The sequence below is a fragment of the Anomaloglossus baeobatrachus genome, chromosome 4, assembly GCF_048569485.1.
Source record: "Anomaloglossus baeobatrachus isolate aAnoBae1 chromosome 4, aAnoBae1.hap1, whole genome shotgun sequence".
Taxonomy (NCBI): domain Eukaryota; kingdom Metazoa; phylum Chordata; class Amphibia; order Anura; family Aromobatidae; genus Anomaloglossus; species Anomaloglossus baeobatrachus.
In genome coordinates this window covers 24,248,632-24,274,318 of record NC_134356.1, presented here as the reverse complement: position 1 = coordinate 24,274,318, position 25,687 = coordinate 24,248,632, and the positions used below count along the sequence as shown (strand labels likewise).

Here is a 25,687-nt window from a genome sequence, read left to right as displayed (position 1 = left end):
TGTGCTGCATGATACAAACATCAATGTGCCATCTAACAATTAAAATACCATCATGCAAAAACAATGTACAAAATACCTGTAAACAGGATACATAGAAATATATAATATATATATATATATATATATATATATATATATATATATACAGTGCCTACAAGTAGTATTCAACCCCCTGCAGTTTTAGCAGGTTTGATAAAATGCAAATAAGTTAGAGCCTGCAAACTTCAAACAAGAGCAGGATTTATTAACAGATGCATAAATCTTACAAACCAACAAGTTATGTTGCTCAGTTAAATTTTAATAAATTTTCAACATAAAAGTGTGGGTCAATTATTATTCAACCCCTAGGTTTAATATTTTGTGGAATAACCCTTGTTTGTGTTAGGTTGACCTAAAGGTCACAGCTGTTGCCAGCGATGTCCGAATGCAGAGAGGGTACCGGTGACCCCCCCCTCTGCTACTCCGTCTCAATGAAAACAAGCGGACGCCGTTATACACATAAGACTGGAGATGTGCGGCTCCGAATAGAAAGTGTATTGGTATTGTTTACATTACAAAGTTATACAAAGTTGATTAGGGCGTAACTATGCAACATACATATTCATTAATCTACATTCATTAAGGCGTGGATTGCATATTCCCAGCAAGAGAAATTAATATAATGACTTATACTCCCATAACAAGATGTTTTTCAGTCGTCTCTAAGTCAAAACATTCTGCGTCCTTGAGGTTGGTCTCACAGTTTATTACGCAAATAAGTCTGGTTCGGTCTTGCCAGGGAGAAAGAATTTCTATTATTTTCAAAGTCAGTGAAAAAGGTTAACTCTTTCCTCACAATCCCCCCTATTGGCGTGATTGATGGACAGGGGGCCATCGAGAAGCTGTGGACTATAGAGAGAGCAGGCTAGCCTCCAGATACTTTCTGAGCCGCGGGTTTGCTCAGGGAGTGTCGTCTCACATCCGTCACCCAGGACTGCCTGCATGCCTCTCGATAGGAGTCTCATCATGATACGCCAAGGTGATTTCTAGAGGAAAGAGTAGAGAAGAGAAAAAAGGCATATTAGTGATTTCATACAGATGCTGAATAATCATTGTATCTACATTGTTTCAAGCAGCGGGAAAACAAAGCCATTAGCAACTTGAACACTACATAAGCAACTAGTAAACAGAGTAACACTTGGAACACTGATAATCTGTTGTAACAGCCTCCCCATTGAAACACTTTGTTTATTGGGACTGGTATGGCTAAGTATGGCATGGAAGAGGCTGTCACAGGTGTGTGTGTACATATCCAGCAGTCTGTGATCTCAAGTTTTTCAGCTAACACTTCATGATGGGTCTCAAATGAATTCTGCCGTGGTGTAGAAGGCCCCAAAAAGGGAGTACACATAGAAATACTTATCAGCAGTATTAGGCCTTCTTGCAGTGGCTGGCATGGACCCATGTCGATCTCCCCTCAAGTTTGACGGAGGTTGGAGTGGTCAGCTGGACAGTCAAAGGCCCTTCGAATCGTGGCTCAAGGGTCTTTCTCACGTGCTTCTTTAGGTAGACCCGGTCACCAGGCTTTAGAGAGTGGGTTCCTGGAATGGCATCAGGATCAGGTAGAGAAGAGTAGACCCTTTGGTGGGTTTCAGTTAGTCTCTTCTGCAGGGAAACAACATAAGACGTTAGGCTATCACATTGCAGGTGTAACTCCTGCGGGAAGTAGCATCCTAATCTGGGTGCACTACCAAAGAGTATTTCAAAGGGTGAGAGCCTGTGCTTTCCCTGCGGGGTAGTCCTTACAGAGTAAAGAGCTATGGGGAGACATTCTGTCCATGGTCTACCAGTCTCCTCCACTGCCTTGGCTAGTTTGAGCTTTAGAGTTCCATTTAACCTTTCCACTTTCCCTGATGACTGTGGGTGGTAAGGCATGTGTAAGGCTGACTGAATGCCTAACAGGGCACAGGTGTTCTGGAAAACTTGTCCAGTGAAATGAGTACCTCGGTCTGACTCTATGACTTCAGGGAGTCCAAACCGAGGCACCAGCTCACAGGCCAATTTTTTTTTTTGCTGTAATTCGGGCCGTGGCTGAGCTTACAGGATAGGCCTCTGGCCATCCTGAGAAGAGGTCTACACAGACAAGTACAAACTCGTATATTTGTACTCTTTGAAATGGGGCAAACGTCTTTGGCATGTGTCTTTGCGGGGTTTTAGTTAGCTGGCCTGGATTATGTTGTTGACAGATGTGACGAGCTTTTATTCTCTGGGAGGCGTATTGTCTGAAGCCGGGGGCTACCCAATATGGTTGCATCTGGTTCATGATTGAGTTTGTGCTACCGTGTGTGGGATAGTGGAGTACTTGGAAAATGGCAGGGAACCAACTGCGTGGCAGGACGGGAAGTCCGTTTAGGCGCCAAATCCCCTCCACCTTTTCTGCCCCCTTGGCCCGCCATCCGGCCTTTTCTTCCTCAGAGGCGTTTTCTTGTGTCTCAAAGAGGTTCTGCATTTCTTCCTCCGTCGTTGACACTGTTTCCGTCTCCTTCAAAGGGAGTAAGGCGGCTTGTTTTGCTGTTTGATCGGCCAAGCGATTTCCCCTTGCCTCGGGTGTTTGAGCCTTGGTGTGGGCAGCAACCTTTATGATTGCTAGCTGTTTTGGTATCAAGGCTACTTCCATTAGTTTCTTCACTGAGGCTCCATGCCTGATGGGATTTCCTGTTGCTGTAAGGAATCCTCTAGTCTGCCAGATAGTGCCAAAATCGTGCACAATGCCGTGTGCATAGGCTGAGTCCGTGTAGATGTTCGCTGTTTGTTCTTCCAGAAACTCAATTGCCCAGATGAGAGCAAGAAGTTCTGCTTCTTGAGCAGATATGCGTGGAGGTAGCGGTTGTTTGGCTAGGACTGCATATAGAGTCACTACTGCAAATCCGGTGTGGAACTTGCCTGCTTCATCAGCGTATCTGCTACCATCCACAAAAAGTTCAAAGTCTGGATTTGTAAGTGGTGTTGCCTGTATATTGTGCAGGGGCTTTGCCTCATGTTCAATGAGTTCCTGACAATCATGATCAAATGGTGCGCTGGTACGTTTGTCACTCTCTTCTGTCCTCTCTTCTGTCCCCCCTCCTAAACTTGTAAAGATCAGCAGATCAGCAAGGTTTAGACTTGTAACTCGAGCAAATGAGATGTTTGGGGGTAGCAACAGCGTGCACTGGAGTCTGACTTGTCTTGCCATGGAGAGGTGTTTCAACTGCACTTGATTGAGAACAGCATAGATGTAATGGCTAGTAAGGATGGTAGTCGGGAAATCGAGTGAGATTTCAGATGCTTTCTTCAGTATGTTTGAAACTGCTGTAACAGCACGGACACAGGTTGGTGCTGCTTTTGTGACGTTGTCAAGTTGAGAGGAGTAGTACCCGATTATGTGATGTTTGTCCGTCTTCTGGGTGAGTACTCCTATGGCAAATCCTTGAAGCTCTGATACAAACAGATTAAAGGTGAGATCATAGTTTGGTAGTGCCAGAGCAGGTGCATCAATCACTAGTTCCTTGAGCTTTTGAAAGTTTTGTCGAGCTTCTTCTGTAAGGGAGAAAGGAACATTCTTTGTGCAATGATACAGCGGTTGCATGAGTAGTGACACATTGGGAATCCACCGTCTGCATTTATCTCTGCTTGCTTTGCATCCTACTTCTGCCAGAAAGGTAAGAAGGCTTATTGAAGCCGTTTTACATTCCTCTTCACTAGGGCAGCACAGTAGTAAATCATCCACGTACTGGTAGATGTACTGCGAGAGGTAGCGGGAGGGGGGATTGTCTCAGCTGCGGTGGCGCAATTCCAGGCTTGACTGAAACTTTTACTGTGGGCACGGGTAGTGTGCCGAGGTCAGTTTTTGATGTGGACCAGAGTTTTGCAGGAACTTGTAGAAGTATTGGGTCCGTGTTTACTTCATGTGTAACTTCAGATTCTGGTTGATCTTCTATCATCTGGAGGGTGCACAGGACTTCTTCTGGGATATCTTCTGGAATTTGCAGGATAGCAGATCCATCTTCATTGTAGACAATCTGAGCTTGTAGTCTTGATAGTAGATCTTCTCCCACTAGGGCATCTCCACCCAGGGGGGACACTAAGAATTTAGACACGAACATGTGTGGTCCCAGTTTCACCTTCAGTGGATGTGTTATTGGGATTATCTGGGCTTGTCCATCAAATCCGGATACTACAGTAGCTTCAGATGAGATGGATCCTTCAGGCACTAGGTTCCTGGGGTTCAGGAGCGTGAGGCTCCTGAGTCCACCAAAGCTCTTATTTCCTTGTTGCCAATGTGAAGGGGGACGCGTATAAATGGACCTCTGGCATCCCTATCCCGTGCTGCCGCAAGTCAGGCAGTCTTCTCCTCCTGACTCTTGGGTTGGTTTTGAGTGTCCCTCTTCTTCTTTCTACAGTCTCTGATCACATCTCCTCTGACTCCCACAATAGTAGCAGGTCGGTGCCTTCCTTCTTGTACCTTCTGGCTGACCGTCCACTGCTGCTATGACAACTTTCTTGTTGCTCCTTTTATCCTTTGCGTCGGTTTCTAAGCCACTTGCTTTGTTGACTAGAAGATCTATGTCTTCCATGTTTCTCCATTCTGGGCAGCACGCTTTCAATCATTCTGCCAGAGGTGCATGTATTCCATCCATGAAGGATCTTACCATCAGGCGACGTATTGCACCTGCTTGTAAGTCCAGCCCTTCATCTGCGAATGACTGCATCAATCTGTAGTAAAATGAGCTGACAGTCTCCACAGGACCTTGATGCACTGGTCCCATTGTGCCCTTAGTTCTTTGCTCCTGGGCGCAGAAGAGATTGAGTCTTATCATGAAATCTTGGCCCGATTCCACATTACGGGTATTGTCCGGAACATGTCCTGTCAGGTGGGCAGTGAGTTTGGCATACAGTTCGGGAGACATTTCAACTCTACACAAACCTTCCATGTCCAACCAAGTGCTTCTGTAGGAGACCTGTATTTGGTTCAGGTAACGTGAAAAACTGACTGGGTTTCTAGTCGGGTCTGGAGCATTTTGCAGGAAAGCCATCTGCTCGGCTGGAGTCCAGGGTACGTAGTCATCATACGTACGAGGAACTGCATCTCTGGGAGCATCTGGGTTTTGTGGATTAACAGGTGGTCTTATCAGGACTCTTTCCACTACGGGATAAAGAGGCACTGGTGCTGTGGCTTGTAGCTTGTGCTGTGGGGCTCCACAGGCTAGGCATGTTTCACTCCAGTCCGGATTTTGTTGGCCACAGTTTGTGCAGGTACATCCCGGGGATCCTGTTATTTTTGGAGCTGTTCCAGGAGTAGCTGACAGGTACGGAGGAAGCTGCTGTTGATCCTTATTAGCCTTCTTCCCAGCTTCTTCCCATGTAGACAAAAAAGACTGACTGCACTCCTCAACCTGACGTGTGAACAGGTGCATAACTGAACATGACATAAAATACAAAAAAACAGTTTGCACTCTGATAATGCTAAAGTATGGAAACCATGAATATGTGAACATGGACCTGCATTACTGCTAAGGAAAATCTGAGAAAAATGAGATATTTAGCATATATAAATGGCCATTTGTATATCTGCCCAGTTGCCCCTTCACGGCATATCTCGTAACTGGGTCCCTGACGCTATGCTGAAGCCTCTCTCTAGGTTAAAAACCTCCTGTGTATGGGCAAGTAGGAACCTGCTATATAGGATAAGATTACCTGTGGCAACTGGGGGAAGGGTGCACGGTCAGAAGGTATGACCCTCTTCATATAGACAAAAAAGACTGACTGCACTCCTCAACCTGACGTGTGAACAGGTGCATAACTGAACATGACATAAAATACAAAAAAACAGTTTGCACTCTGATAATGCTAAAGTATGGAAACCATGTGTCTGATTCTTCATGGTATATCCAACCTTGATCGTGGGCTGTTTTTGCCATGTCAGAAAGAGTTCTGACTAGTTTAGTCCATGATTTATCTACTATTACTCCTGCTCTAGTAGCTCTTATTGTGTCCCATTTGTTGGGGTCCAATTGATCCTTCCCCTTCAATCCAAATGTCTTAAAAACTTCCTTGGACTGACTGGCTGTTCTTTTGCCATGATAACACGTAATGAGATGTTGCAGGGTGCATCCAGCTCTTCTGTCTTTTGATATTCCTTGCCCCATTCTTCTTCCTCTCTCTTCTTCAGCTTTTAGACCCTTGAACGTCCTTTGGACTAAACCTACCTATCCTGGAGATACTCAGAGACTAAGGCTATGTGCACACGCTGCGTTTTTTTGACGCTGCGTTTTTGTGCGTTTTTGGCCGCTAAAAACGCACAAAAACGCACCTGCGTCGAAAAAACGCGGCAAAAAACGCACGCGTTTTGCCGCGATTTGGTGCGTTTTTTTGCTGCGTTTTGCTGCGTTTTTGCTCACTGCGTCCTTATGCGTTTTTTATCAGTGAACAAAAAAAAAAAAGGTCTGATGTCATTTCCTTCTTCAATGTGTTCTTCATTCTCCACTAGTGTATGCAGAAGAGCAGACAGCTGCAGAACTACAAGGCTCAGCATCCTCGATCCAATAGTGTATGCAGGACAGCAGCTGTCGAACTACAAGGCTCAGCATCCTCCTTCCAGGACTGTATGCAGGATTTCTTTGCCCCCCCAAAAAAAAAAATGACGTGGGCTTCGCCATATTTTTGTATGCTAGCCGGGTACAGCAGGCAGGTACGGGCTGCCCCCAACCCCCAGCTGCCTATTTGTACCCGGCTGGGAACCAAAAATATAGGGAAGCCCTTTTTTTTTAAATTATTTCATGAATTTCATGAAATAATTTAAAAAAAAAAATGACGTGAGCTTCGCCCCATTTTTGAGTCCAGCCGGGTACAACTAGGCAGCTGGGGATTGGAATCCACAGTGCAGGGTGCCCATGCTTTCTGGGCACCCCCGCTGTGAATTGCAGTCCCGCAGCCACCCCAGAAAATGGCGCTTTCATAGAAGCGCCATCTTCTGGCGCTGTATCCAACTCTTCCGGCTGCCCTGATGCCGGGTGGCTAGCCAGGTAATAATGGAGTTAGGGCTAGCTGTATATTATCAGCTAGCCCTAAGCCCGAAATTCATGGTGTCACGCCAATATTAGACATGGCCACCATGAATTTCTAGTAAAGATAAAAAAAAAACACAACACAGAAAAATATTTTTATTAGAAATAAAACACAACACAATTAGTGACTCCATCTTTATTGAAATAAACCCCCCTCCGCAGTAATCCTGGGTTAGGGTCCCGCGCCGTCCAATCAGGATCCAATATCATCTGATCGGTTTGCTGGAAGGCAAAGCGATCAGATGATGTGTCAGGTTCTAGGGCCTGAATCCCATCATACATCAGCTGATTGTATAAAAGCCGATTATACAATCAGCAGATGCATCAGTAGAAAAAAAAAAAAAAAAATAATACTCACTTATGTGCTGAATTACCGGCAGCTCCCGGAGCGATGGGGCGGGAGTCTGATCCCGTCCGATCGCTGCAGCAGCTGCCGGTAATCAGGGATGAAGTCTCCTGACGCATCCGCTGATACCGGCCGGGCGCCCGCGTCAGCCCGAGACTCGATCAGCTGATGCGTCAGGTGACTGCATCAGGTGATCCATCGCCAGGTCCTGCAAGCAAGGTCCTGCCCCGGGGAGACTGCACACAGCCGGAGCGGGAGCGGCGATACCGTGACAGGAGCTGGGAGCGGGCATGGCACCGCGAGGCTGCAGACAGGTGAGTATAACTTTTTTTTTTTTTTATTCTACTGTTAACTTTTGTTTTCACAGCCGCTTCCACCTCCCGCCCAGACATGGCGCCGCACGGCAGCATACATGCACAGGACGGGAGGTGGACGCAGCGGTGACGGTACCGGGAGGATTCATGCTTCTGTCTATACTGACAGAAGGAATCCTCTTCCTGTACACGTCACTTTACTACCCACCTCCTGCGCTTATAGCTGCGTTTTTGGTCTTAGAAACGCACCAAAACGCAGCTATTTGCGTTTCTCATTGCGTCTTTCAACATCCCATTGAACTCAATGGATGAAAAGCGCAGTGAAAAACGCGGGAATAATTGACATGCTGCGTTTTTGTGGTCACCACAAAAACGCAGCTGAAAAAAAACGCTGTGTGGGGACAGCAAAAATGAAAACTCATAGACTTTGCTGGGGAAGCAAAGTCATGCAGTTCTGAGGCCAAAAACGCACCCGAAAAACGCGCAAAAACGCCGAGAAAAACGCACCGTGTGCACATAGCCTAACTCCTTTTGTATTCCTACCTAAGGTAAGGTCTAGAACCACCTTTCCTGGAGATACTCAGAGACTAACTCCTTTTATATTCCTACTAAAAGGTGGTGTCCTAACTTCAGAGGGGGCTGAGAATGTTGAATGGCGCTGGGTTACCCTTCTTGTACCAAAGGTACACTCTATATCAGATGGCATTGGCAAACAGGGCTATTCCCACTAACACTAGGGCAGTGAATATCATCCATTGGACAGAGCAGGTACACTATTCCCTTTCAACACTTACTGATGTATGGGATCTATGACAACCAGCAAAGACAACAGCACAGAAGCAAAGCACAGGAGAGCAGACCCGCGACACACAGAGAGGCAGAGAAACACAGAGAAACAAGCAAACAACCAAACAAGGCACAGAAAACATCAGCTGGCAAGGCTCTCTCAGAGTTCAGTAGAAACCCGCCAATAACCCAGTATCTACTCACAGTGTACCATTTTGCGCGTTGAGGAGAGGGGAGATCAGATGTGGGGAGCATAAAGAGAAGAATAAGGTTCAACTCTTACCTGGCCAGGTGTTTCTGGTCCCCACGTCTGGTCACCTCCTCCTCGGCTTGGCAAGACAATCCACTGCGTCCTGGGATTACAAACACGGGTCCCTGCTTTTCGGGCGCCAGATAATGTTAGGTTGACCTAACGGTCACAGCTGTTGCCAGCGATGTCCGAATGCAGAGAGGGTACCGGTGACCCCCCCTCTGCTACTCCGTCTCAATGAAAACAAGCGGACGCCGTTATACACATAAGACTGGAGATGTGCGGCTCCGAATAGAAAGTGTATTGGTATTGTTTACATTACAAAGTTATACAAAGTTGATTAGGGCGTAACTATGCAACATACATATTCATTAATCTACATTCATTAAGGCGTGGATTGCATATTCCCAGCAAGAGAAATTAATATAATGACTTATACTCCCATAACAAGATGTTTTTCAGTCGTCTCTAAGTCAAAATATTCTGCGTCCTTGAGGTTGGTCTCACAGTTTATTACGCAAATAAGTCTGGTTTGGTCTTGCCAGGGAGAAAGAATTTCTATTATTTTCTAAGTCAGTGAAAAAGGTTAACTCTTTCCTCACATTTGCAATTACAACTAATAATCGTCTTTTATAAGACCTGATCAGGCCGGCACAGGTCTCTGGAGTTATCTTGGCCCACTCCTCCATGCAGATCTTCTCCAAGTTATCTAGGTTCTTTGGGTGTCTCATGTGGACTTTAATCTTGAGCTCCTTCTACAAGTTTTCAATTGGGTTAAGGTCAGGAGACTGACTAGGCCACTGCAACACCTTGATTTTTTCCCTCTTGAACCAGGCCTTGGTTTTCTTGGCTGTGTGCTTTGGGTCGTTGTCTTGTTGGAAGATGAAATGACGACCCATCTTAAGATCCTTGTTGGAGGAGCGGAGGTTCTTGGCCAAAATCTCCAGGTAGGCCGTGCTATCCATCTTCCCATGGATGCGGACCAGATGGCCAGGCCCCTTGGCTGAGAAACAGCCCCACAGCATGATGCTGCCACCACCATGCTTGACTGTAGGGATGGTATTCTTGGGGTCGTATGCAGTGCCATCCAGTCTCCAAACGTCACGTGTGTAGTTGGCACCAAAGAACCCGATCTTGGTCTCATCAGACCAGAGAACCTTGAACCAGTCTGTCTCAGAGTCCTCCAAGTGATCATGAGCAAACTGTAGACGAGCCTTGACATGACGCTTTGAAAGTAAAGGTACCTTACGGGCTCGTCTGGAACGGAGACCATTGCGGTGGAGTACGTTACTTATGGTATTGACTGAAACCAATGTCCCCACTGCCATGAGATCTTCCCGGAGCTCCTTCCTTGTTGTCCTTGGGTTAGCCTTGACTCTTCGGTCAAGCCTGGCCTCGGCACGGGAGGAAACTTTCAAAGGCTGTCCAGGCTGTAGAAGGCTAACAGTAGTTCCATAAGCCTTCCACTTCCGGATGATGCTCCCAACAGTGGAGACAGGTAGGCCCAACTCCTTGGAAAGGGTATTGTACCCCTTGCCAGCCTTGTGACCCTCCACGATCTTGTCTCTGATGGCCTTGGAATGCTCCTTTGTCTTTCCCATGTTGACCATGTATGAGTGCTGTTCACAAGTTTGGGGAGGGTCTTAATTAGTCAGAAAAGGCTGGAAAAAGAGATAATTAATCCAAACATGTGAAGCTCATTGTTCTTTGTGCCTGAAATACTTCTTAATACTTTAGGGGAACCAAACAGAATTCTGGTGGTTTGAGGGGTTGAATAATAAATGACCCTCTGAATAAATTTTTCTCAATTTTAAAAAAAAAAAAAAAAAAAAAGAAATAACATTCTTTTTTGCTGCAGTGCATTTCACACTTCCAGGCTGATCTACAGTCCAAATGTCACAATGCCAAGTTAATTCCGAATGTGTAAACCTGCTAAATCTGCAGGGGGTTGAATACTACTTGTAGGCACTGTGTATGTATATATATATATATATATATATATATATATATATATATATATATATATATATATATAATATATGCATTTTTTATAGAAATTCTGACATATCCACCTTATCATTTAATCCAAGGGCTCCTTGGGCTTTATACTTAATAATTAATCTGGCTTCTGTTTGAAGGAGCAATTTGTGCAAGTACCCACCTTGTGAAGGGAGGGATACCATCTCTAAATCTGCAAAACGCTATGTGCACATTACAAAGTTCCTGGCTCATGTGAGTATCCTCTTCTGACACCGGCTTCCATCGCGGCGTCCTCTACGGCGTCCTGCTGTGAGCTCTGCATGTGACGTCCACACAGCATTGGATGCAGCACAGAGGAAGGAGCTGATTGGAGTGCCTGTGACCCCGGAAGTGCAGGCGCCGGCAGTTCCGAGGTCAACCAGCTCTCTGTGCCCTGCCGCCGCAGTTTGTCTGCATTCACGTCTTAATTGACGCGGATACAAATAAATGGAGGTGCGCCTCTCCCCCCTCCCTCCTCCGAAAATACAGCGAATTTAATGGATGTGTAAAAAAAAATTTATTTTTTTTTACAGCTAGAAGGTGCCGCCCCCCGCATCCTGCCGCCCCAGGCACGGGACCACGGGTGCCTAATGGTAAATACGGCCCTGACCTTACCTCCATCTGTGCAACCCCATTGCAATACCAGTCACAGCCATTTGAGAAGAGTGGCGCTGATTTTGGAAAAAGACCACTATGTTTTTCATATCTTACACAACTCTTTTGATTACAACAGTCAAAATACATCTATACAATATACAGACAAAACTAATGTGGAAGTTGGATCTCTCCTAATAAAATGAAGTGAGATGTGTGATAGATTCACAACCACATTTTTATTTTTTTTTTAAACTCGTTTTATTGAAGGTTAAGTATGGCATTACATCAGAAATCAAATCAACAGTTTGTACAGTCAGGATATGGGAAATATCGATTAATATCTAGAGTGATAAAACAACCATAATCAGATCCACTTTCTGTTCTTGTAGGTTGGCATTGAAACAATAAATACTTCAGATGTATCTGTTCACAAGTTATATCTAACATGTGGTAAAGAACTCATATTGACAAGGAGTATGCAAACTAGGTGATGGGGACCACGTCACACTGCAGATACATAACTTCATAATCCATAGAATTCTCCTTCCATATCACCAATATGATAACAAAATTATTGCGGCGACAACAGTGTTTGTAGATTATTAGCCAGGGAACCGGGTGAGCCCCCAGTCAAGGGCGAACCCAGCCATCTGCCCCAGATTTTGTCAAATTTATTTAAGGAACCTCTTGACTCGAATACAAATTGTTCTAGTGGTATTATAGCATTTACCAGTGCAATCCAAGAAGCCCTGGATGGGGGACGTACACTCATCCAATTTAGTATGATACCCTTACGGGCCAAAAAAAGGACCTTTTTTAATAATAGGTTCTCATCTTGGGACCAAGAGTGTACATCTACCACACCAAATAAGCACAAAATCGGGCTCATAGGAACCGGCTGTTCAAGTATGGAGCAAAGAACCGCTATAACCTCACCCCAATAAGAGTGAATGATCCGGCATTCCCATATCATGTGCCAGAAGTCCGCACCGTCTCTCCCACACCTCGGACAACCTTCCCCCGCCGAGTTGTTCATCTTTTTCAGTCTCTGGGGGGTGATATAGCTCTGGTGAATTATGTATAATTGGATCAGTCTGTTATTAATTGCAGGAGAGACCAAAGTGTGGGATTCGACGATGTCGTCCCAAACTACATCATCTATTTCAGGAATCCTGGCTCTCCACCTATCCCGGACAGAAAGAGGGTTATTCATGGCTTTGGCCCGAATGAGAGAAGAGTATAGTTTGGAGATAAAACCACCAGGGCCTTGTGATCTAATGATTCCGATGATTGGGAAGGAAGAGAATCTAACCCCACGACCAGACAACTGAGCCCGAAAGGCGTGCCTGATCTGGAGGTACTGAAACCCATGGGATTCCGGCAATTCGAATTCCGCTCGCAGTTGCGCTAAAGGGCGGAGTTCACCATCACGGACAATTGAGCCCAGGGAAACCACTCCGCGATTCCTCCATTCACCAAAGCCCGGCAGCCCACAAAAATGCGGAAGGTCTAGGTTACCCCACAAGGGGGTCTCAATTGGTACATCATGGAATCCAAAGATGGCTTTAGCCTCCTTCCAGACCCTGGCCCCCAGTTTGTGTATCGGGAGCACACGACCCTCACGGGCTCTCTTGTAATCAGTCAGTAGGAGCCATAGGAGATCCACACCCGTAAATGTGTCGCCCTGGGCAAGCCAGGGGACACAGGTCACACCACCACCACACCCCACACTCCAGGTAGGCACATCACAGCTAACCAGAAATTCTTGTTGCCTTCCTCCAGGAGTCTGATGATGCACACCAGGGGGTGGGCCAGGCGGTTGGCTCCGCCCACCAAGGAGCTCACAGCTCTGGAGGCAGGAAGTAACCAGGCAGAGTAGCCCAGGCAGGGCTTGAGTGCAGTCTAGTCAGGGAGGAGGAAGTGGAAGGAGTGGAGGAGTAGTCTAGACAGGCAAAAGTCAACAGGAAAGTGAAAGTAGAGAAGTGGAAAAAGGAGGAAAGCAAGTGAAGTGACAGAGGAGAAAGAAGCCTGAAGGGTCCAGCTTTGTGAGGGCCAGATCAGCAAGGTCAGCGACGGCGGTGACTGTCTGGAGGGGGACCGTTTGGAAGTTCCTGGAAGGACCCCGTTGGCTGTGTGCCCGGTGGTCTGGAGCAGTGTTCCGAAGGACAGTCAGCACCAGGGCAGGGGCCTCTCGGACCCCGGAAAGGCTAGGAGTCGCCAGATTTGCCAAATCCGTCAGTGACGGGGACGCAGATCCCCCAACAACCAAGTCCCGATTGAAGGCAACAGCCCAACCCGTATTGGAGAGACACCGCCACCGCCACGGCACCAGTTTCTCAGGGCCAGCGCCTGCGGGCAAAGTGTAGAGCTCCTCCGGCCCAGATTGCAGTTGGGGAGCGGGTAACCGGAGGGAATCCACCGCTACCATCAGTCAACACAGGTGCAAGGAAGAGAGACATCACCGTCACCTACCGGGAGTGCAGGTGCAGCCGTCTGTGGGACCGTCCTACCAGCCGTTGGTTTACCGTACAAACTGTGTCCGTGTGTCAGGCTGAGTGAGTACCACAGTGCCGCAAGGCACAGCGCTGCCCCCGCGTCCCTGCGCCCTCCAGGCCCTACACTTTACATCTCATCACCGGGCCCCGGGATCACCAACCCCTACCCACGGAGGGGCAACACAACACCTGGCTGCTCCGCATCACCATCCCCGGGACCCCCATACTGAGCAGCGGTGGTGCAATCACCACAACCGTGGGTGGCGTCACGAACTATAACAATCCCCACACCCAACAAACTCACGGGCGAGGAGTGTCACTCGAGAAACCCCGGGATCCGGCCCACAGCTCGAGCCACCACTGAGCAGCTGCCGGACCCGAGCAGAAGGGGTGAGCGCGGTGTGCTGACACCCTCCTCCCCGCCCGCGACATAAACTCTGCCAAAAATCCCTCCGGAGAGCCCATCACCCTAGGTAGCGTCCATTGACCCAGATATTTCAGTTGTCCAGCCAGGTAGTATAAATAGAGATCTGGAAGGGCCATACCCCCCAGGTCTTTGGGCCTCTGTAATTTGGCCAGCTGGACTTTTGATCTAGAGGCGCCCCAGACAAAGGTAATCATTAAAGAGTCCAGGGACCGAAAGAAGGAGCGGGGGATCTGCACAAATATATGCTGGGTAATGTAGAGGCACTTTGGTTGTACTATCATTTTGAGAAGGTTAATCCTTCCCGCCACTGAAAGCGGGAGCTGGCTCCACCTATTAAATTTCTCCCCGAGATGTGATAATAGAGGGGCGATATTTCTTGCTATCATCTCCGAAGGGCTTTTTGTCAGTATAATCCCCAGGTATTTAAAGTGATCAACCACTGGAATCCTGCATATGTGGGTGTTCGCCATTTCCTCTCTGTCCCGGGACAAAAAGAGGAGGTATGACTTTGACCAGTTTATTGCCAGGCCCGAGAACTCCCCGAATCGGTCAATAAGCTCCACAGCCCTAGGAATGGAGGAATCCGGACTAGAAGCGAACAATAACAAGTCGTCCGCATACAATGTCAGGCGTTCATCTCCCTTTCCACAACCACATTTTTAAACCACATGCTGCACTTTTGTGGGACACTGTATGGCTGCACCCCCCCAGATTTCAAAGATGGATGACTTCAGTTTACATATTGTCCTGGCGGACGCATAAAGGTTTGGGAGTCAAAAGCAGACGGTCTCTTTCTCTAGGTCAGTGTACCTCAGTTTAAACAGAGGAGGCTTTTTTTTTTAGATAAAATGAAGGAGCTTCTATCTCTCTCGGTGTATGTTGGAAGCCAACATGGACAATGTATGTATCATAAGGAATCACTGAACTCCATATTGTATCTATGAGCTACCAATATTACCAGGACTGTACATCAAAGGAATCGGCTAAGGGGTGCTTCACACACAGCGAGATCGCTGCCGAGATCGCTGCTGAGTCACGCTTTTTGTGACGCAGCAGTGACCTCATTAGCGATCTCGCTGTGTGTGACAATGAGCAGCGATCTGGCCCCTGCTGCGAGATCGCTGCTCGTTACACACAGCCCTGGTTCGTTTTCTTCAAAGGCGCTCTCCCGCTGTGACAGACAGATCGCTGTGTGTGACAGCGAGAGAGCGACAAATGAAGCGAGCAGGGAGCAGGAGCCGGCATCTGGCAGCTGCGGTAAGCTGTAACCAAGATAAACATCGGGTAACCAAGGTGGTTGCCCGATATTTACCTTAGTTACCAGCCTCCGCAGCTCTCACGCTGCCTGTGCTGCCGGCTCCGGCTCTCTGCACATGTAGCTGCAGTACACATCGGGTTAATTAACCCGATGTGTACAGCAGCTAGGAGAGCAAGGAGCCAGCGCTAAGCAGTGTGCTCGGCTCCCTGCTCTCTGCACATGTAGCTGCTGTACACATCGGGTTAATTAACCCGATGTGTACAGCAGCTAGGAGAGCAAGGAGCCAGTGCTCAGTGTGCGCGGCTCCCTGCTCTCTGCACACAGCGCTGGTAACTAATGTAAACATCGGGTAACCATACCCAATGTTTACCTTAGTTACCAGTCTCCGCAGCTTCCAGTCGGCGGCTCCGTGCAAGCGCAGCGTCGCTTGCACGTCGCTGCTGGCTGGGGGCTGTTCAGTGGTCGCTGGTGAGATCTGCCTGTTTGACAGCTCACCAGCGACCATGTAGCGATGCAGCAGCGATCCTGACCAGGTCAGATCGCTGGTCGGATCGCTGCTGCATCGCTAAGTGTGAAGGTACCCTAAGTTCAGTGAGGAGTTTCATAAACTGTGAGGCCAGGAGGCCATTGTGTGTTCTGTGATGATCTGACCTTTGTTCTATCAACATGATAAAGGTTGCATCTTCATGTGAATTGAGCAGGGGCCTTTAGCCTCTTGGAAGATGCACAGCTCCTGGGGTGTTCATGAATTGAATGTCCTGTTTATAGCCTATTAAAATGTACATTGGTAAACAATCCCTTGTTCAAGTGGAATAGAAGCCATTGTTCTGGAGATGGCCATCAAGTCTCCAACCTGAATGGAGTGTAACCTATCCTCAGGCTTTGTGATATGAAAGACCATTGCTATATACAGGACACATCCACAGGATCCACAGGTTTGTTAAGACTCGTCTTAATCCCTTAAAAAATTGACCTCCTTCAGGAGAGTGTTGACATCAGCAGCCATATGCACATTCCTGAACAACTCAAAAGACTGTGACCTGATTGGATGGTACTAATATGTGGAGGTGTTACAGGGATGGGCACTGTATGGGCCATGTTTGATTGGGTAGTAAAGTATAGAAGCACGGTCTGATAGAGCGCTAAAGAGGCCACAGTATTAGATTATTTTTTTTAAAAAATGTATTGTTTTCTATCAGCCACAACGCGTTTCGATATACACAATATCTTCATCAGGTGGATATCATCATCCAAGATATCCACCTGATGAAGATATTGTGTATATCGAAATGCGTTGTGGCTGATAGAAAACAATACATTTTTTAAAAAAAATAATCCAATACTGTGGCCTCCTTAGCGCTCTATCAGACCGTGCTTCTATACTTTACTGCTGATTTTTCCCCCCTGTGGGTTCACGGCAAGAGCTGCTTGATACGGAGGTGAGATTACCAGAGACGCCCAGTGATCTGTCATGTGACCAGCTCTTCAGGAAATTGCTTCCCTGGATGGACATCGTGGGCTAAGAGGTCAGAAGACTACTGACACCACACTCCCGTCTTATACCGTGGTTGTGCGAGGGCTGCACAACCACATCAGGTGAGCAGTTTCTTTTTCTTCTCCTCACCGCTATCTCCCAGAACCTTCACATGCGCTCCCTTGTTTAATTTTTTATCCATGTTTGATTGGGTGTCTGATATAAAGGTAGCCCACCAAGCTAGTCAGTCTATTCACTTCCCATCTTCCACCACCCTCTCCCATTACCTTTCTCCTTTCATTGTACCCTTTCCCTTAGGCTATGTGCGCACGTTGCGTTTTTTTCCGCGGAAAAGCAGCAGTTTGAACTGCAGCGTAACTGCATGCGTTCAGCTTCCCCAGCAAAGTCTATCAGAAAGCCGAAAAATCAATGCACACGCTGCGTTTGTAAATGCAGCATTTTGGATGCCCAAAATCGGTGCGGAAAAAAAAGCAACATGTCACTTCTTTTGTGCGTTGTAGCTGCGTTCTCCACCCATTGAAATCAATGATGTGGGTCAGAACGCAACCAAAATGCACTTGGACTGCATTTTTGTTGCGTTCTGCATGCTTTTTTGACAAGCAACACGCAGGTCTTTTCAGTCTCTGTGATGTCGGTCAATTTCTGTCTGTGGATGTCGGTGAATCTCCCTCTGTCTGTCGGTCGGTCGGTCTCTTTCTCTGTCAGTTGGTCGCTCTGTCTGTCTCTCTCTGTCGGTCGGTCTCTCTGTCTGTCTGTCCCTCTCTCTGTCCGTCGGTCAGTCTCTCCCCCTCTCTCATACTCACTGATCCCCGATCACCAGCACAGCGCTGCACGGCATTCACACTGCTCCGGCGGCTTTTCCTCTTTTGAAAATGCCGGCCACTCATTATTCAATCTCGTATTCCCTGCTTTCCCCGCCCACCAGTGCCTATGATTGGTTGCAGTCAGACACGCCCCCACGCTGAGTGACAGCTGTCTCACTGCAACCAATCACAGCCGCAGGTGGGCGGGTCTATATCGTGCAGTAAAAGAAATAAATAATTAATTTAAAAAAAACCACGTGCGGTCCCCCCAGTTTTGATACCAGCCAAGATAAAGCCACACGGCTGAAGGCTGGTATTCTCAGGATGGGGAGCGCCACGTTATGGGGAGCCCCCCAGCCTAAAAACCAAAAAGAAACCCCCATAAAATTTAATACTTTATTATATAAATACAAATTTCAAAAGGTGCAAGTAAAAACAGGCTATTCATAGCATACACTTTAGGAGATGGGGCCCCGGGCCAAATTCCCTAGTATCGCCCTTCCTGACCGCGGAGGTTGGCACCCTTGTAGATGACGGATTGGTGCCCCCGCTCACCGAGGACTGGCCCTTATGACCCTACACTCAACCTGTAGATGCTGCTGGTCTAATTAAGGGCCTTACAAAATCCACAGTGATATCATCACATTCATCCAGAATAGTATTCTTTACCCCTCATACCCAGTATATCATACACTTTTTTATTGATATTCGTTGTAGACCACAATGATCAAACAATGATTAAGATAAAGGACAAGGAGTATGGATAATAATAGGACTAAATAGTCAGTTTTAAGGTTATGGCAACATCACCATTCTCCATATGTGTATGCAGCAACAAATGTCCATCACAATCGATGATAGAAAAGGCCAAATGGCCAGTACTTAGCCCCATTCAGCAGCTCATTGTCCTTGCTCGACGCGTTTCTCCCCCATATCGGGCGATCATTTGTTGCCATAACCCTAAAACTGACTATTTAGTCCTATTATTATCCATACTCCTAGTCCTTAATCTTAATCATTGTTTGATCATTGTGGTCTACAACGAATAAATCAATCAATAAAAAAAAAGTATGATATACTGGGTATGAGGAGTAAAGAATACTATTCTGGATGAATGTGATGATATCACTGTGGATTTTGTAAGGCCCTTAATTAGACCAGCAGCACCTACAGGTTGAGTGTAGGGTCATAAGGGCCAGTCCTCGGTGAGCGGGGGCGCCAATCCGTCATCTACAAGGGTGCCAACCTCCGCGGTCAGGAAGGGTGATACTAGGGAATTTGGCCCGGGGCCCCATCTCCTAAAGTGTATGCTATGAATAGCCTGGTTTTACTTGCACCTTTTGAAATTTGTAGTTATATAATAAAGTATTAAATTTTATGGGGGGTTCTTTTTGCTTTTTTGGCATTAATACCCCTTGGTGTATCTATATAAGGTTGTCTGAGCCCCCCAGCCTAACAATATCAGCCAGGAGCCACCCGGAATTGCCGCATCCATTACATGCGACAGTCCCGGGACTTTACCCGGCTCATCCCGAATTGCCCTGGTGCGGTGGCAATCGGGGTAAGGGGTTAATGGCAGCAGCCCATAGCTGCCACTAAGTCCTACGTTAATCATGTCAGGCGTCTCCCCGAGATACCTTCCATAATTAACCTGTAAGTGAAAGTAAATAAACACATACACCCGAAAAAATCATTTATTTGGAATAAAAGACAAAAAAACACCCTCTTTCACCACTTTATTAAAATCCCCAAATACCCCTCCAGGTCCGGTGTAATCCAGAGGTCCTGCGACGCATCCAGCACTGCTACATGAAGCTGACAGGAGCGGCCGTAGAACACCGCCACTCCTGTGAGCTCCACGCAGCAACTGAAGTGAATCGCGCTGTCAGCGGGACGTCACTGAGGTAATGCCGGTGTGTGTGCGGTGATGATGAGGGCTGTAGTGTCGGGACATGTCCGGGGATGACGGGATATGTGCGGGGATGTCGGTGGTAATGTCGGGATGTGTGCGGGGATGTCGGTGGTAATGTCAGGATGTGTGCGGGGATGTTGGCGGTAATGTCGGGATGTGTGCGGGAATGTTGGCGGTAATGTCGGGATGTATGCGGGGATGTTGGCGGTAATGTCGGGTTGTGTGCAGGCATGTCGGGGGTAATGTCATGATGTGTGCGGTAATGTCGGGATGTGTGCGGGGATGTCGGCGGTAATGTCGGGATGTGTGCGGGGATGTCGGCGGTAATGTCGGGATGTGTGCGGGAATGTTGGCGGTAATGTCGGGATGTATGCGGGGATGTCGGCGGTAATGTCGGGTTGTGTGCGGTATTGTCGGGATGTGTGCGGGGATGTCGGTGGTAACGTCGGGATGTGTGCGGGAATGTTGGCGGTAATGTCGGGATGTATGCGGGGATGTCGGCGGTAATGTCGGGTTGTGTGCGGTAATGTCGGCGGTAATGTCGGGTTGTGTGCGGGGATGTCGGCGGTAATGTCAGGATGTGTGCGGGAATGTCGGGTTTTGTGCGGGGATGTCGGCGGTAATGTCGGGATGTGTGCGGGGATGTCGGGATGTGTGCGGGGATGTAGGCGGTAATGTCGCAGTGTGTGCGGGGATGTCGGCGGTAATGTCGGGGTGTGTGCGGGGATGTCGGTGGTAATGTCGGGGGTGTGCAGGGATGTCAGCAGTAATGTCGGGATGTGTGCGGGGATGTAAGCAGTAATGTCGGGATGTGTGCGGTGAAGATGATAATCGGGACGCCACACACAGACAGAGCCGCGGTATGACAATGAAGTCGGGTGCAGTTCACCCGAGTTCATTCTCATCACGCGACTCTGTCTGTGTCGGCTGTCAGCTGGCATGTAGCAGAGGTACGGTTGTGTCCGGGGATGTTGGCGGTAATGTCGAGTTGTGTGCGGGGATGTCAGGGGTAATGTCAGGATGTGTGCGGTAATGTCGGGATGTGTGCGGGGATGTCGGCGGTAATGTCAGGATATGTGCGGGAATGTCGGCGGTAATGTTGGGATGTGTGCGGGGATGTCGGCGGTAATGTCAGGATGTGTGCGGGAATGTCGGCGGTAATGTTGGGATGTGTGCGGGGATGTCGGGTTTTGTGCGGGAATATTGGCGGTAATGTCGGGATGTGTGTGGGGATGTCGGCGGTAATGTCGGGTTGTGTGTGGTAATGTCGGGTTGTGTGCGGGGATATCGGCGGTAATGTCGAGTTGTGTGCAGGGATGTCGGCGGTAATGTCAGGATGTGTGCGGGAATGTCGGGTTTTGTGCGGGGATGACGGCGGTAATGTCGGGATGTGTGCGGGGATGTCGGGATGTGTGCGGGGATGTAGGCGGTAATGTCGCAGTGTGTGCAGGGATGTCGGCGGTAATGTCGAGGTGTGTGCGGGGATGTCGGCGGTAATGTCGGGGTGTGTGCGGGGATGTCGGCGGTAATGTCGGGTTGTGTGCGGGGATGTCAGCGGTAATGTCAGGATGTGTGCGGGAATGTCGCAGTGTGTGCAGGGATGTCGGCAGTAATGTCGGGATGTGTGCGGGGATGTAAGCAGTAATGTCGGGATGTGTGCGGTGAAGATGATAATCGGGACGCCACACACAGACAGAGCCGCGGTATGACAATGAAGTCGGGTGCAGTTCACCCGAGTTCATTCTCATCACGCGACTCTGTCTGTGTCGGCTGTCAGCCGGCATGTAGCAGAGCTACGGTTGTGTCCGGGGATGTTGGCGGTAATGTCAGGTTGTGTGCGGGGATGTCAGGGGTAATATCAGGATGTGTGCGGTAATGTCGGGATGTGTGCGGGGATGTCGGCGGTAATGTCAGGATGTGTGCGGGAATGTCGGCGGTAATGTTGGGATGTGTGCGGGGATGTCGGATTTTGTGCAGGAATGTTGGGTTTTGTGCGGGAATGTTGGCGGTAATGTCGGGATGTGTGCGGGGATGTCGGACCAATTTATTAACAAAATTATTAAAATGCTAAAGGTCCGCCGTAATCCATTTAGATGTCCCCCGACGTTCTCCAAAGTTGACCTTGAAAAGACATAACAATAGAAATTAGAACACAATAGATGCTATCTTTTCAAATTTAATTCCCTGTGACATCCATAATCCAGGTCCGCCGAAATCCAAATCTGGGGTTGATCCCATACTCCCTGGCACATTCAATGCAGAACTAAAAGTCCCCCATTGATTGTGAGAGCAGCCCCTCACTTCTACATGTGACGTCATTGCCCCAGCAGAGAGGCGCACGCGCGCACACACGCACTATACACACACACACAATAGACACACACACTAGACACACACACACACACTAGACACACACACACATCAGACACACACACACACATCAGATATACACACACACACACACACATCAGACACACACATCAGACACACACACACCAGACACACACACACCAGACACACACACACACACACTATACACACACATTATATGTGCACACATACACATTACACGCACACACACTATACACGCGCATACACGCACGCACATTATACACACACACACATTATACACACACGCACACATATTATACACGCACGCACACATTATACACGCACGCACACACACACACACACACACACAGCTGTGAGTGCTTTCCTGCAGTGACCTGGAACTCAGAAGGTGAGCCCAGGTCAACGCAGGGGCGCACACACAGCAGTGTGTGTGTGTGTGTATAATGTGTGCGTGCCTGCTGGGGCAATGACATCACAGGTGCTAGTAATTTCATTCACCTGACCCAGTGAAGACAGTGCCGCCCGATATCACTACCGTGACCGGGTCTCGCAGCACTACCGTCACGGGGTCATGTGAGTCCATTGTGAACTTACCTCACCTGACCCCCGATGTCGCTGGCAGGCTACTGTCCTGGCCCGGTGTCCTGAGGTGGTACGTCATCGTAGCTACAGCTGATCGCGTCCTCCGATCAGCTGTTCTGCAGTCCTGTTGTGATCGCGCGCGCTCCCGCGGTCACAACGGGATCTGAAGGAGCGAGGGTGCATGCGCCGCCCTCTCAGACACCAAGCTGTGTAATGCGGGCTTCAGAAACATGGCGCCGGAGATCAGCGCTATGCGCAGAGGCCCACTCCGGCGCCATGTTTCTGAAGATTAGAAATTTACATACAGCCAGAGGGAGGGAGGGAGGAACAGGCGGCGCGGGGGGGCGGGGAACACGTGCATAACCCGCCCGGACATCAGGAGAGGGAGGAACAGGCGGCGGGGATACACGTGCATAACCCGCCCGGACATTAACAGAGAGGTGCACACGTCAATCAAAAAGTGCACGAAATTTCAAACTTTATAAAGTTGGATTTCACTCACTAAACACCCGAGCTGCCCCCTGATGGTATGTACACACTGTGCATGATAGTGCCAGCACTGCACTGGCTGCAGCTTATACACGAAAATCCTGATGTTTGGTTCCCTTTAAGAGCGAAAGAAAGACGCTCGTGGGGAAATGTCTGCAGGAGGGCTAGATATGGCAATAAAAGTAAACACCTAGCAACCCCTGCAGAAAGGAGAGAAAAAAAACAACAATCCGTGGCCCATTTAACCCTTTCAATAGCATACCTCAGTGCCACCTTTTGTGCCTTTTTTATATTTTTCTAGCTGCTTTTAAGTGTATTCACATCAGGACACCTCTCTGCATTGTACTTTATTGTAATTTTTAAATCTTGTAGTTAAACCCATAAAAACACAGGAAAACAAATTCCCAATAAGAAAATAGACCAACTTCAATTGTTAATAGATGAGCATTATTCTCAGAGTATATAATCACCAGTATATTATAGTAGCAACTATATATATATATATATATATATATATATATATATATATATATATATAATATATATATATATATATATATATATAAAATCACTATATACCTGCACGGCTGATCATACACACATGCCATCTAGTCCTGGTGACAGCTGCCATGTAGGGGTCACCACCTGTACCCCACCATCTTATTCATCCAGTTGCTCAAATGATTTAGCTATAAAAGCTTAGTTCTGTCTCCAGCATCTGCCAAGATATCTTACATATTGATAATTTCTCCCAGTTACTGTTTACCCCTTAATATCTTTATAGAACCACCATATACATATAATACAGCATGAAGAGGCTCGGAGAAGGCGGCAGTGAAGGTGTGTAAGTGTCTGATGGGGTCACACAGCTCATAAAAGGACAACTGCCCGGCCTCATAATCCAGACAGATCCTGACTCTATCACTGGAGATCTCGTCAGGTAACTGGATCTCTATACTGATTATCACATCTCCTCAAACTCCAGGACTTGTTATTATCCCCAATGTATGACTGATCTCCCCTCCTGTCTATACTGGGGTAACACATCCCCACCCTCCACCCCCCTGATCCACTGCCCTCCACATCCCAGTAATGTCGTCCTGAGGTAAATCCCCTCCTGCTCATCACCTGATTATATCTCTGGAATCTCTCTGCTGTTTCTGGACGATTCTGGTCCCTTTCTGTCCAGGTTGCAGTTTTCCGGTCGTCTCATATAAGGAGATTATTATCAGCTGTGTTTATATCCAGTAATATGTCGGCAGGACCCTCCACATAGATCCCGCTCCTTATACCTGTTATTACCTCACATAATGTGTGTAATGTGTGTGAGATCACAGCCACATCCAGGTCATCTCCATCATGGAGTTGTTTATCATGTCCCCCTGTGTCCTCATCACCTCCCTCCTCCTCAGGATCACACAAGTCCCCGGTGTCTGGTTCCTGTAAGACGGTCAGTGGATTAGTCATGTTACACAGCTCCTCAATGTGCCTCATCTTCCTGGACAGCTCGTCCTTCTTTATCTCCAGCTGATGGATCAGAGCAGACAGTGACAGTGACTCTTCCTTTTCCTGCCTGGAGATCTCACTCAGGACCTTCTTCTCCAGGTCGTCCACCCGTCTCCTGATGTCTGTACACAGGGCAGTGACTCTCTCGACTTCTCCAGCTGCTTTTTCTTTAGCTTTTCTCCTGCGCTCCTCCAGACTCCGGGCTCTTTCCTCAGTCTCCGCTCTCTTTGTGGTCAGTTTGTGGAGAACATTTCTCAGTTTCGTCTTCTTCTTCTCAGAGGCATCATCCAGCATCTCCACCCGGTGTCCCCGATGTTCTCCAGCCAAACTGCAGGACACACAGATACAAGCCGCGTCCTCAGTGCAGTAATATTCCAGGATCTTCTTATGGACAGAACATTTCCTTTTCTCCAGAGAAGTGCTGGGATCAGATAAGACGTGTTCTGGTGATTTGCTGTGAGCCCTCAGGTGTTTCTCACACAGAGAAGCCTCACAGTGTAGACAGGATCTAACAGCAGGTACAGGAGAGTCCACACAGTAAGTGCAGCAGACTCCGGTTTCCGTCTGTGTTGGTTGAGTAATGAGTAAATTCTCCATTATGTTCCGCAGAGCTATGTTCCTCATCAGCGCCGGCCGCTCCTGAAACCTTTCTCTGCATTCAGGACAGGAATAAACTCCAGACTCGTCCTGTATATCCAGCACACGATTAATACAGACCCGGCAGAACTTGTGTCCACATCTCAGCATTACAGGATCTGTATAAGAGCTCAGACAGATGGAGCAGAGCAGCTCGTCTCTCAGATCAGCAGACGCCATGGCTGTAGTGATGTGCAGTGAAGACAGAGAACCGCCTCCTTAATGTGAACCCCTCGGAGCTGAGACAATCTTTTCTGCTGCGAGCTTATTCAGGCACGGCTGGGTCTTGGCGTGCAGGAAAGGTAGAGGCTAGATCGGAGTTGAGTTTTTGAGGGGGA

General features: G+C 48.0%; 1 protein-coding gene across 1 annotated transcript; it reads right to left on the bottom strand.

The window, feature by feature from the left end:
- Window positions 1–349: 349 nt before the first annotated feature.
- On the bottom strand, window positions 350–25,687 carry LOC142302766 (E3 ubiquitin/ISG15 ligase TRIM25-like). The gene is made up of 2 exons (XM_075343877.1): window positions 24,336–25,687; window positions 350–1,644 (listed from the first exon to the last, which is right to left on the bottom strand). The coding sequence occupies exon 1, from the start codon at window positions 25,527–25,529 to the stop codon at window positions 24,417–24,419; it is 1,113 nt and encodes a 370-aa protein (XP_075199992.1). The 5' UTR covers window positions 25,530–25,687; the 3' UTR covers window positions 350–1,644; window positions 24,336–24,416.